At 50.3% G+C, this 12,775-nt stretch overlaps 1 protein-coding gene across 1 annotated transcript in view; it reads right to left on the reverse strand.

The window, feature by feature from the left end:
* The window catches only part of LOC120031594 (igLON family member 5-like), a 75,344-nt gene that overhangs the window by 25,379 nt on the left and 37,190 nt on the right, over nucleotides 1–12,775 (reverse strand). Inside the window, exons 4-6 of the mRNA XM_038977402.1 lie at nucleotides 3,525–3,709; nucleotides 2,786–2,792; nucleotides 1,116–1,194 (exon numbers count right to left, since the gene is read on the reverse strand). Coding sequence (XP_038833330.1) covers nucleotides 1,116–1,194; nucleotides 2,786–2,792; nucleotides 3,525–3,709 — 271 coding nt within the window. The remainder of the gene's footprint in view (nucleotides 1–1,115; nucleotides 1,195–2,785; nucleotides 2,793–3,524; nucleotides 3,710–12,775) is intronic.

A 12,775-nucleotide genomic window follows, 5' to 3' on the forward strand; every position in this document is an offset into this window, starting at 1 on the left:
ACGAGGGCAATACACCTGGGTAAAATATAGTTGTGTTTTGGAGGAAGCAGATGAAGAGCTAGGAGAGACATTGGTGAGGGGGAGAGAGGGGCTGATAGTGGTAGTTACTGCTGCTACCTAACTTTTGATGTAAACAATGTGGCGGACCATTCTTTATACACACAGGAAATTGTTTAGCGTGAAAATCCCAGCAGCGTTGCAGTTCTTGACACACTCAAATCGGTACGCCTGGCACCTACTACCATACCCCGTTCAAAGGAATTTCAATATTTTGTGTTGCCCATTCACCCTCTGAATGCCACACATAAACAAACCATGTCTCAATTGTCCCAAGGCTTAAAAAAACCTGTCTCCTCCCCTTCATCTACACTGATTGAAGCAGATAGGATCATAGCTTTCACCTGGATTCACCTGGTCAATCTGTCATGGAAAGAGCAGAGGTTCCTAATGTTTTGTACACTCAGTCTATACGTATGTATGAATATAAATATTATTTTTAGTTTGGAATGTAATTTTCACAGTTTCTGAACTAGAAATGTTTTGTGACATTATGACTACAGTACTGTCCTTCACCACTAGATGTCCTTAGAAGCTTCAGCTGGGGACCAGGCCAGGAGAGGATAAGCCTGAGTGCTTATGTTTAATTGATGTGGCCAGGGTAAAAAAAATAATCTCTGTGAGGTAGATCACACGGCCTCCAGTGAATAGGCCTCATCTATGCCAGCGATATTACCTTTAATCGCTCATGCAATGAATAGATGAGCCTGTAAGTATGAAAGGGCATCGTATATCAACTACAGGAGCCTGTGGCGGTCTATGGTTCTAGGGCTAGGCAATATGAGATGACAGTGATGGTGACCAGATTTGGAATGACACCTGACAGCGGGTTAAAGAGTTCAAATGTTGATAGACAGTAGGCTTTTATGAAGGCCTCAAAGTCCAGGATATTGACAAAATGGCAGTTTTGCTGAAGAACATTTTTCAACCTAGTTGGGGTATACCTCATGGGGTTTTTATGACATTGAATTGGCAATTAAGTCAGCATGATGACAGGTGAAAAAAACAACAATTTCAACATGTAATTAGTAGGTGCAGGTGTAGGATCAAAGTGTTACCTCAGAATGATGCTCTCTCCTTCCAGCACTGTAATGTTGTCGGGCAGGTGGCCGAATTCGGCTCCATGCACACTTGGTCCTGCCAAGGAAAATGAGAGAAGAGAGGGAGGAGGGTGAGCATAATGCCGTTATAACAACAACAGACGGTCCATTCGCATTCTCAATACCCAAATCCCCTGGTTGGCATCTCAGCCGCCGCGGTGCTGAGTACCTCATTGATCCAGGTCAGGCTGGATGTGTTTAGTGGTTTACTTAGTTATTTGTCATAAATATACAAACAAAGGTGTTGTAGCGTACGCACTGACCCCCTGTATTATTTGAATAATGATTCCTTTCCCCCCCCCCCCCCACCCCATGTGTGTGTGTCTCATTGAACAGTGTTGATAATGAGCCAGGGGAAGAGGAGGATTCACGCAGGGACGTCAGAGCGTGAAATGAAGGGACACAAACGGCAACAGGAGGGATGCGTACAGTGAGGCTCACCCTGCCTTCAAATAGACACGCACACGCACCAAGAAGTCACACAAACGCACGCAAACACACACTACCACAGGAATGAAACTAAATGGAAAACTGGGGTTGATATGTGTTGGGCATCGTCTGTCTATGAAAATGCCCTTTTTGTTACAATTCTAACCAGAACCATGGTTAATACACATTCACTAATACTGACTAACTGTATAGAAAATGAACACGGGTCTCATAATCAATCACTCAAGCACAAGCCCACGTGCTAGTGAGTAGCCAGCTAATCTTTATACTTCAAGTTTAGCCAACTTGGATCTCTTTGCTAGATGACAAGGTGGAAGAGTGGAATGGTTATGAACACCTCCTTCTGTCTGTCTCCAACTGTTTGGACAGCATGCTAGCCCGTCCACTTTGTTCAGGTGTTGAAATCGAGTGGCCTACCTTATTTCTCAGAATGGGAACGAGTTTCCAATTCCTTATATAATAGTGTTTGATGATTTTAGCACAATTATAAAACACAGACTAGACAGCTAGTGTAACAGTCTTTGGCTACAATGTTACTAGTGGGACATAGTACCACAATGCCACGTGTGACAAACTGAGCATTCATTTTCCAGAATCAATGTTCATTGATACTCCTGTTTTAGTAGTGCCTTCTCTACCTAAAAAGGGCATCAATAGATAGTTAATTTCCCCTCTATTACAGTAAAATAATGACTCAATGTGTTTTGGTGTCCATATGACCGATTCTGTTAGACCAACCCTCAAATGCAAATACAGAGTTGAAACAATAGTGTGTGATTGGTGCCTGCAATTCGGGGCATTCCTGCATGTGGAACGCCTCGAGCATCCCGTTGGTTCCTGCAATCGAGCACGCCATCTTCATGCTTGTGTGACACTTTTGATATTCTGGATTTCCCCTGATTGTCTATGTGATTAAAATGTGGGTCAAGAGTGGTCTACCGATGTCTAAGCTAGCTAGCTACCAGTGTCGCCCCCACCTCCCGCCTGTTGTGTACTGGGGTCCTCCTAGCTAAATAGCTAGCACAGTGTCCTTCGCTCCCAATTGCCGAAGACCTGCCCTCGCCGTCGTTAACAGAACTGTGGGAAAGCAGTGCCTGGCAGGTGGAGGCGAAGGACACTGTCTACCGGTGTCCTAGCTATCGTTAGCTAGCTAGCTACCTATCCAGCCTGCTGTGTACCGGAGTCCTAGCAAAACAATGTACCAATAGAAGTATAAAGAGGTGTTCCTGCAGATGCAGGAATTAGACTTGGGCGGTATACCGTATATACCGCATACACAGGTATTTATTTGGAAATAGCCACAGGATCGTTTTTCAATACCGTCAATAACGGTATTGACGGTATTTTAATATTTGTAACTACTGTAGCGACCCGCACAGACAGCTGTGTGTTATGTGTTAGGCTAGTAGGTGGTTGTGTTCGCGGGGTCCGACATGTCAGTCAACCTGCTATCTGCCAATCACGGGAATGCCTGGAATGTTCTGATGCCGGGCATCCTGGCGGTTGGCGGAGTGGCGTGGAGGGGGGTTGGGCAGGGGGATGGAGCATTGGAAGTTAAGACCAGGTTTTGCCTTTGTTCTCTCTCTTACGTCTGGGCTTCACAAGAGAAGGTCACGATTGGCTTGTGGGTTATCTTTCATTTATTTGGCGTGGGCTACGGCCAAACAGTAGCCTGTGTAAAGTTGGTTTAATAAACCGTCCATTCGTAAACTCAATCCTCTGTCTGGACAGTCGTTCTTTTATGATCTAGTCAGGTCATTACATTGGTGTCAGAAGTAAAAACGTTGATAAAAGTTTGCCAGCTAGCTAGCTGACTTCTGTGGCTAGCTACCGTAGGTGAGAACGGGGGTTGAAAATGCTTCGAGGGAATCCGAAAGTGAAGGTGGAGGTAGGGGACGATTATGGCCAAGGAGATACGTGTGAATGGACGTCGGAGGTTCTGGCTGAGGAGATCGCCAGGGCGTCGGAGCGCAGAGACCGCTTGAGGGAGGACGCTAGAGTGATGGCGGCTGAAGCGGGCATGAGCGCCTCGTCGACTGTGTTTCGCGCGGATTCTGGTGGGCGGGCCGAAGTGGTGACGTCGACGCGGCGGGACGAGGAATCTGGGGCTCAGGATGTAAACAAACATGGCGGCGCCCAGTTCCCGGCTGCGTCCGTATCTGTTAAGACCCCGAAGTATTCCGGTAAGGCGGATTGGGAAGCTTTTCATGCTCAGTTTGAACTGTTAGCTCATTTTAGGGGGTGGTCGGATGAAGAAAGGGCACTGCAGTTGGCTTTATGCCTCACGGATGAAGCTCTGGCCTGTTTGATATTGATTAGCCCCGAGGACAGACATGATTATGGCGCTTTAGTGGGAGCACTGAGGAGGCGCTATGGACAGTGTGTACAGCCCGGGCTACTGCGCTCCGAACTGAGTAATAGACGCAGGCAGCCTGGAGAGCCTCTACGGGTGTTAGCTAATGACATTGAGAGCCTCTCTCGGCGGGCATATGCTCACATGCCCCCCTCCGTGCAGAGCGAGCTAGCACGGGACCAGTTCATACAGGCGCTCTCTCCTACGGAGCTGCGCATACAGACCCAGCTGGCTCATCCTGAGTCATTGCAGATAGCCTTGGAGATGGCTTTGGAGAGGGAGCTGGTGTGGGCTGGGACTTCAGCTGGGGCTTTGGTGGGGGTGCAGGGAGACACACCCTCTGTGCGAGCTGGGGGGCAGAGCAGCCCGGAGCCGGAAAAGCCTGCATGGGTGGCTGAAATGACAGAACTCATTCGTGCTGTGTCGCTACAGGCGGCACAAAACACACACCCTGGTCCCAGGGTCTGCTGGGGTTGTGGCCAGCCAGGCCATCTGCGCCGAAATTGCCCCATGTCCCCCAGAGCTCAGGGAAACGGCTCGGGGTCCGCATAGACCGGGTAGTGCGGACCCCTGGCTTTCTATCCCAACCACCATCATCTTCAGGAGGAGCCCACCGGCACAGACGGGGAAGCAAGGCTCCACTTCCCCCAGAAGCAGACGAGAGCAAGCGAATGGAGCCTGTTGTTGTGGTGGGCCGGACCTGTGTTGGGGACTTTTGTCATGTCCCTGTCACTGTGGAGGGTGTGCCCTGCTCCGCCCTGGTGGACACTGGGTCCACAGTAACCCTGGTGAGGCCAGATATTGTGCCAGGTTGGACTCAGTGTGAGCCTACAACTGTGCAGCTCCGCACAGTCACAGGTGAGCTGGCACCCATGAAAGGGAAGGGAATAATGACTCTGACAGTAGGGGGCAGGACTGTGCGTCATCCTGTGTGGGTGGCGGCTGTGCAGGACCCTTGTATCCTGGGGTTGGACTTTCTTAGGAGCACAGGCTGCCAGTTAGACCTAAATAGGGGCACACTGAGCTTCCAGGGAGGGCCGGAAGTCACCATGGCCCCCCCTAATGTCACATTCACTCAACCCAACAAACCCTTTACTCCAACAGTTAAAGCAGCAGAGACTCATGGCTGCCCCCCCTCCCCCACAGCTGTGTGTGACTTTTCCCCAGCCCCCCTGTCACCTACTGCGGTGTGTTACATTCCCCCAGCTACCTCCATGACACAGCCCTCTGTGAGCCCAGGCCGCGCCCCCCCAGCCCAGCTACCCCAGATGGGAGAGGAGAGGACACTGTCTGCAGTGAGGGAGATATGGGGGAGGAACTGTGTTGGTCTTGACCCCGAGCAGCAGGAACGGTTGTGGCAGTTGCTGTTTGAATTCAGAGACAGCTTTGCGCTGAGTGAGGAAGAGGTGGGTCAGACTCATCTGGTGCAGCATGAGATCGACACAGGTGATGCTCGACCCATCAAGATGCGTCCCCGCCGTATCCCGCTGGCACGCCAGGAGGCGGCAGACAAGGCTGTGTTGGAGATGCAGCGGGCAGACTGGGCGGCGCCAGTCGTCATGGTTCCGAAGAAGGGGGGCAAGCTGAGGTTCTGTGCGGACTACAGGCGGCTGAATGAGGTAACCAGGAAGGACTCATACCCCATACCACGTATCGATGAGTCGCTGGACCTGGTTAGGGGGTCCTCCTGGTTCTCCTCACTAGACCTCCGCAGTGGCTACTGGCAGGTGCCCCTCTCCCCAGAGGCCAGAGCCAAAACTGCATTCTCCACTAACAGAGGACACTGGCAGTTCAAGGTCCTGTGCTTTGGCCTGTGCAACGCTCCAGCTACTTTTGAGCGTTTGATGGACAGGGTGCTGGATGGCATCCCCAGACAGCAGTGTCTGGTATACCTCGATGACATCCTGGCCCATGGCAGCTCCTTCCAGTCAGCCCTGGGGGCGCTACGGCGTGTGCTGGAGAGGGTGGCTGCCGCAGGTCTGAAGCTCCACCCCGAGAAGTGCCACTTCATGAGGAGAGAGGTGTCCTTCTTGGGCCACCGAGTGGGGAAGGAGGGGATCAGCACCATGGAGGACAAGGTAGGGGCTGTCAGAGACTGGCCCACCCCCACCGACCAGCGTCAGCTGAAGAGCTTCCTGGGCCTGGCCTCGTACTACAGGAGGTTTGTACGGGGCTTCTCAAGCGTTGCTGCTCCACTGAACCGCCTGCTGCCGAAGGACAAAGCTTTCACTTGGACAGTGGAGTGTGAGGAGGCGTTCAACACCCTCAAACGTGCACTGATCGAGGCCCCCGTGCTCGCCCCCCCTGACCTCACCTTGCCCTTTATCCTGGACACAGACGCGAGCAATGTGGGCATGGGTGGGGTGCTGGCCCAGGTGGGGCCAGCGGGGGAGAGAGTGGTGGCGTACTTCAGCAAAACATTTGACAAACATGAGCGCCGCTACTGTGTCACCCGGCGGGAGCTCTTGGCTGTTGTGGCTTCCGTCAAACACTTCAAGTACTACCTGGGTGGTCTGCCCTTTACTGTAAGGACTGACCACTCTGCTCTCCAGTGGCTCATGTCTTTCAGAGAGCCAGAGGGGCAGGTGGCACGCTGGTTGGAGGAGCTTCAGCCGTATGACTTCACAGTGGTGCACAGGGCAGGGGCACGCCACTCCAACGCCGACGCCATGTCCAGTCGGCCCTGTACTGCAGACGGCTGCCGCCACTGCGAACGGAGAGAGGGACGGGAGAGAGAGCTGTGTGCAGAGGGGGTCTGTGCCACAGTGTGTCGGGCGAGCGGGCCTGTCTGCTGTGAGCTGCAGACTGTCGACGTGGCTGAATGGCGGCAGCAGCAGGGACGGGACACAGACCTACAGCCAGTGCTACAGTGGGTAGAGGCGCAGGTGAGGCCACCATGGGAAGAGGTGACAGCGCTCTCACTCGCGACCAAAGGGTTGTGGTCAAAGTTTGAGAGACTGCGGCTGGCTGATGGCGTGCTACAGCGGGCATGGAAGGAGTCAGCTACGGGAGAGGAGAGGTGGCAGGTGGTGGTCCCAAAAGCATTGCGGGAGGCTGTGCTCCAGAGTACTCATGGCGGGGTGGGGACTGGACACTTTGGGGTCACAAAAACACTGCGCCGTCTCCGTCAGGGCTTCTACTGGGGGCAGCACAAGAGGGATGTGGAGGACTTTTGTCGCCGCTGTGACAACTGCACAGCGAGAAAGGGCCCCCCAGGCCGCTCTCATGCTCAGCTCCAACAGTTCCCAGTGGGGGCTCCCATGGAGAGGGTGGGAGTGGATGTAGTTGGGCCGTTCCCCACCACAGACAGTGGAAACCGCTGGGTGCTCACGGCCATGGACTATTTCACAAAATGGCCCGAGGCCTATGCTCTGCCTGACCAGGAGGCAGAGACCATCGTTGACGCCCTGACAGCGGGGATGTTCAGCAGGTTTGGAGCTGCAGAGTCCATCCACAGCGACCAGGGCAGAAACTTTGAGTCCCGTGTGTTCGCCACCATGTGTGAGAGGCTGGGTATGCACAAGACCCGCACTACTCCTCTCCATCCTCAAAGTGATGGCCTTGTAGAGCGCTTCAATAAAACGCTTGGACAGCAGCTGGCCATCGTCTCTTCCAAACACCAGCGTGACTGGGACAAGCACCTGCCTATGGTCCTCATGGCATGCCGCTCCGCTGTCCAAGACTCCACCTCCTGCACGCCTGCCCTCCTCATGCTGGGGAGAGAGATCCGCACCCCTGCGGAGATGGCGTTTGGTCGGCCCCTGGATAGCCCTCATGTTCCCCCGGGGCCGGAGTATGCCCGGAGACTCCAGGACCGCCTGGAGACAGCCCACACCTTCGCCAGAGAGCAGCTGGTGAATGCAGGTGTGAGGCAGAAGAGGAACTATGACGTGCACACCCGGGGAAGGCACTTTGTGGCTGGGGAGCTGGTCTGGGTCTACAGCCCGCTAAGGAAAAAAGGCAGATGCCCCAAGTTGGACAGTCACTGGGTGGGACCCTGCAGTGTCCTGGAGAGGGTAGGGGAGGTTGTTTACCGGGTGCAGCTTCCTCCCAGGGGGAGAAAGGTGGCACTGCACCGGGACAGGTTAGCCCCATACAGAGGGGCCTCTTCTCCCCAAACCCCAGGAACCCCCACAATTCCCCTCTCTGGCAATGCCATTCTCCAGGCACCCACCCCCAGGTGCCGCAGACAAGGCTCCAGACAGCCCACTCCCCCTGTCTCCCCCCCTGTGTCACCGCGTGGTTCCCCAGAGCCACGGACTGTATTACCCGTTCCCGCTTCCTTGTCCCCCATATCCCTGCCTTCATCCCCTGGTTCCCAGAGGGGCACTCTGCGACCATCACGGCCACGCAGGCAAAGGAGACCTCCGGGTCGCTTCAGAGACTTTGTTTGTTCCCTCGGGGACGAGGGACTTTGTGGTGGGGGGGCTGTGTAGCGACCCGCACAGACAGCTGTGTGTTATGTGTTAGGCTAGTAGGTGGTTGTGTTCGCGGGGTCCGACATGTCAGTCAACCTGCTATCTGCCAATCACGGGAATGCCTGGAATGTTCTGATGCCGGGCATCCTGGCGGTTGGCGGAGTGGCGTGGAGGGGGGTTGGGCAGGGGGATGGAGCATTGGAAGTTAAGACCAGGTTTTGCCTTTGTTCTCTCTCTTACGTCTGGGCTTCACAAGAGAAGGTCACGATTGGCTTGTGGGTTATCTTTCATTTATTTGGCATGGGCTACGGCCAAACAGTAGCCTGTGTAAAGTTGGTTTAATAAACCGTCCATTCGTAAACTCAATCCTCTGTCTGGACAGTCGTTCTTTTATGATCTAGTCAGGTCATTACACTACTTTTTAAGTAAATACCTGCAGTCAACTTGTGCAATACGTTAGAAGAAAAAACAGATTGCGTTCTTCATTTCACCTGTCACATTATTTTACATTATGAAGCGTACCATAGTTCCCCAGAAGAGAAGGGAGCAGGTGTGTCCAGCTGTGTATTGACATGGGTCGCGTTTTATATTGAAAGTCAACCGTGTTTTTTTGCTTCAATAGAGTGATCAGGGACTTGCAACTACAGTTTTCTTTCACAGAAAATACATAAGTGCAACACCTTAAGCAGAAAATAGCCTCATTTTCATTAGATGACAACAGAAGTGCAACGCTATATGTCTGGCAGCCACACAAGTAGGCTAAAATACATGTATTTTTGGGAAAAACTGCATAGCAGTCATACATGTATCATAGAAAGATTTCCTCATGTTTTTGTTCAAGTTAATCTTGCATTTTACTGGAGAAAAGTAGGCTAGCTACACCTATAAAAGTACCGGAGAAAAGTAGGCTAGCTACACCTATAAAAGTACCAGAGAAAAGTAGGCTAGCTACACCTATAAAAGTACCAGAGAAAAGTAGGCTAGCTACACCTATAAAAGTACCAGAGAAAAGTAGGCTAGCTACACCTATAAAAGTACCAGAGAAAAGTAGCTACACCTCAGTCAGAACACTGTCTGCTGATAGAATGCCCGTTCGTGAATTCTCATCCAAGTGGAGAAAGGCAACTGAAGGACAAAATGAGTTCTGATGCCCAGAAGAAACTCCAATGAGAAGCATTTTAGATCTGCGTTTACAAAACATGATGAACATGAACAAAACATGAACAAGATATTTCTGATGCATTTCATATTTTTTTGCTGTATGAAAAACAAAGAATTCTGCATTAACACGATCCCTAAGTTTAACTTGCTAGTTATCTAAGTAAGTGGCTGAATTAATAAGGTGACACGGCATCATATTGTGTTGGCTTTCTGCTGTGTTCGAGAAGTCAAAGCCCTTTGGGTGAGTTATCTGTACTGTCACTGCTATTTTTAGATTTTCTTGCATTTTTTCTCCTCCGTTCTCGGCCAGTCTGCTCCTCCCCCATCTTCTCGAACAGAGCAGGCAGGCAGGTTGCCCTAGCGACTCCAGACTCCTCACAGACACAGGGTGTACGCTGCTCCAGAGCCAGTACTGTTCATTTACACAACGTCTCTCATTCACATTCGCTTGTAAATGTCCAAACTCACCAGAAATGGGGTTCGGTAGCTCCTACCTATATATGCATACCTTTATGAGCTGGACTGCCTGTCTTCTGGCCGCAATTGCACCCTTCTCAGCTGAAACTGCTTGTCAGACAGGAAGAACTTATCTCTCATCTTTGTTGTTGTGAGTGACAGGGAGGGGCTTTGTGTGTGTGTGTAAATTATAAATTGCACACAGCATAGAAGGAGCGAAGGAGATGAGACCAAAAAGACAACATGAGAACAAGTGGACATAAATGCTCATAAAAAATTAAATAATAATTGGATTCTTGTGATACAGCCATTTAGAATATCATGCTAAAGCATCATATAGTTCTATATAACACCCAGCCCTAAAGCGTTTATATTTTCAAAATGACTAGGCTACAGTACTGCTGAAGCTTCCCCTCCTTGGATTATATTTTGGAAATTTGCATCAACGGACTCTGCAAACAAAGATAACAGCAGCCATACAGTGCTATCTTAGCAGTGATATACTGAGGCAGGTCTATACTCTGCATGACACTAGCTCTGTCCCTCCAAACTCTGCCAAATGTCAGCATGCGCATCAAGTCCACCCTTACGGTGCCCATATTATGACACCCTCACTGTCTGAGGGTCATGTCTACATTTGACCTCAAAAGTTTTTGAGGTTTTGCATTTTAGCTAACCCTAACCCTTTTCTTAACCTTAAACCTAATTCTCCTAACCTGCAACGTTAATTCTCCTAACCTGCTGCGTAAGATCTCCTAAACCTGCTACGAAAAGTCTATTTTGACAAAAGCAGAATCCCTTCTAGACAAAACCCTGTCTGAGTGCTTCCTAGATCTTCAACCAATCTCCTCTATCTCTTTCCTAACGTGTCCATAATATCTCTATGCTGCTGCTGCCGCCACCGCCTTGCCTCTAAGGTTTAATAAACAGCGACTTATGAGAAGAAACGCTGTGCAGTCAGGAGTTAAGAAGCACCCAGAGGTTTGTCTGATTAATGCAGAGGTGCGCTAAGACAATACGCGCTAAGCTTGGCAAGTGTAATTCCAGGCAGAGAGGGGTCTGAAACGTGACAGTCGAAAGCAGTGCAGCATCTGATGGCCAATTGCTCACGCTTTTAATTTCAACACGGGTTCTTGGTGGAATCATGGCTTGATTGCACAGCGTAATGAAAAGGGGCAGGCATTCCAATTCGTGTCACGGTCTCATAAACAAATAGCTAAAAAAAAAGGTGAACCTAATTATGGATGGAAATGACAGTCAACGGCAATGGTAAATTAAGATATTTATTTTTGTAAAGTATTGAAATGAATACAAAGTCTAAACAGAGTCATTTTATTAAGTTGAATATGAGTGCGTGTGTGTGTCTGAAGATCCACCATTTTTCATGGTCCTTCGAGACAGTTATTGTGTGTGTGCGCCTGTATAGTGTGTATGTGTGTCCAGTATGTGCGCATTTGCTTTAAGTGTGTCAGCCACCAGCAAAGACAGGCCATCCCACAGTGAGAACTAATGGCGCCTTGAAGGATGGAGAGGGATGGAGAATGTCCATGAAAATCCTCCGCTAAAAGCCATAATCACATTAGCGTGCTGCTTGCTGCTTGCTGCTGTGATATCTAGGCTGGCCAAGAAACCCAGGAAGGAAGAACACACTGGCTGCATCAGCATCACTACCTCTCACTGCATGGGGGAGGGGAGACATTAGTCATTGTGTCCAATGTACTGTATAACCAAGGCCTAGGAAATGTCACCAGCGGTAGGTGTTTGTTAAAGGGCAACTGAACGCAAAGTGTATCTGGTTAAAAACTGCCTATGTGGCATCGATGTTAGTCAGAAACACAAAAAAGTGTAAGTAGAATCACTTTGGTCATAAAGTCAGTATATTCCAAAACAGAGTTTTGTGAGATTTGTGTAAGTGAGGTCATCAGAACGTACTTGAGGGTTGGGTTTGTTTTTACAATCATGCCCACTAACACGGGATTGTAACGCCTAGGGAGAATTGTCATGCACGGAATAAACAGCTGCATTGATTGCGCTCCAGCCAATCGTGGCAGCAGAACATCCAGGCAGTGAGACAGACCTGCACATTATGTAGCACCTATATCCTTATTTATCCTATAATAATTCAGACTATTTTGAGGAAGTGGTAGTGGCTATGTTGTTTGTACCGTGACTCAAGAGGGACAATCTCGTTTTTCTTAATGACCAGCAGAAAATCAGATGCACAATCGGTGAGTTAAGCCGCTCTTTAAGGTTATTTCTATGAAACAACCTTGGATATACTGTAACCTATACCATGCTTTGTGCACGTGCCACACTGCACAGTAGGCTATATTACGGTGCGTCCTCAATTGTTCTTTCTTAGTGCACTGTTTTTCTAGGTTTTATTTAGGTTAATTTAATTCAGTACCAGGGCTCAGCTCAAAGGCAGGTGGGACACATGCTGGAGCACACTGACGTACGTAGACACACACACACGCACGCACGCACGCACGCACGCACGCACGCACGCACGCACGCACGCACGCACGCACGCACGCACGCACGCGCACACACACACACAAATGATGTATGCATAAGCTGAAACCTGAAAACAACACGGCGAAGGTTACACACCAGAGGGCTGCTATTCCCTATTCCCCACTCAATTCCCATTTTTACAGCTCAATTGTCACCTTGATTCTAAAATCTGTATCACCCTGCCTTTACCCTCCCTCACTGCACACGGTGTTAACCAGGTCAACACACACAGCCCACACTTACTCAGTCACACTCACCCACAG

Source organism: Salvelinus namaycush, chromosome 37 (assembly GCF_016432855.1).
Source record: "Salvelinus namaycush isolate Seneca chromosome 37, SaNama_1.0, whole genome shotgun sequence".
Taxonomy (NCBI): Eukaryota; Metazoa; Chordata; class Actinopteri; order Salmoniformes; family Salmonidae; genus Salvelinus; species Salvelinus namaycush.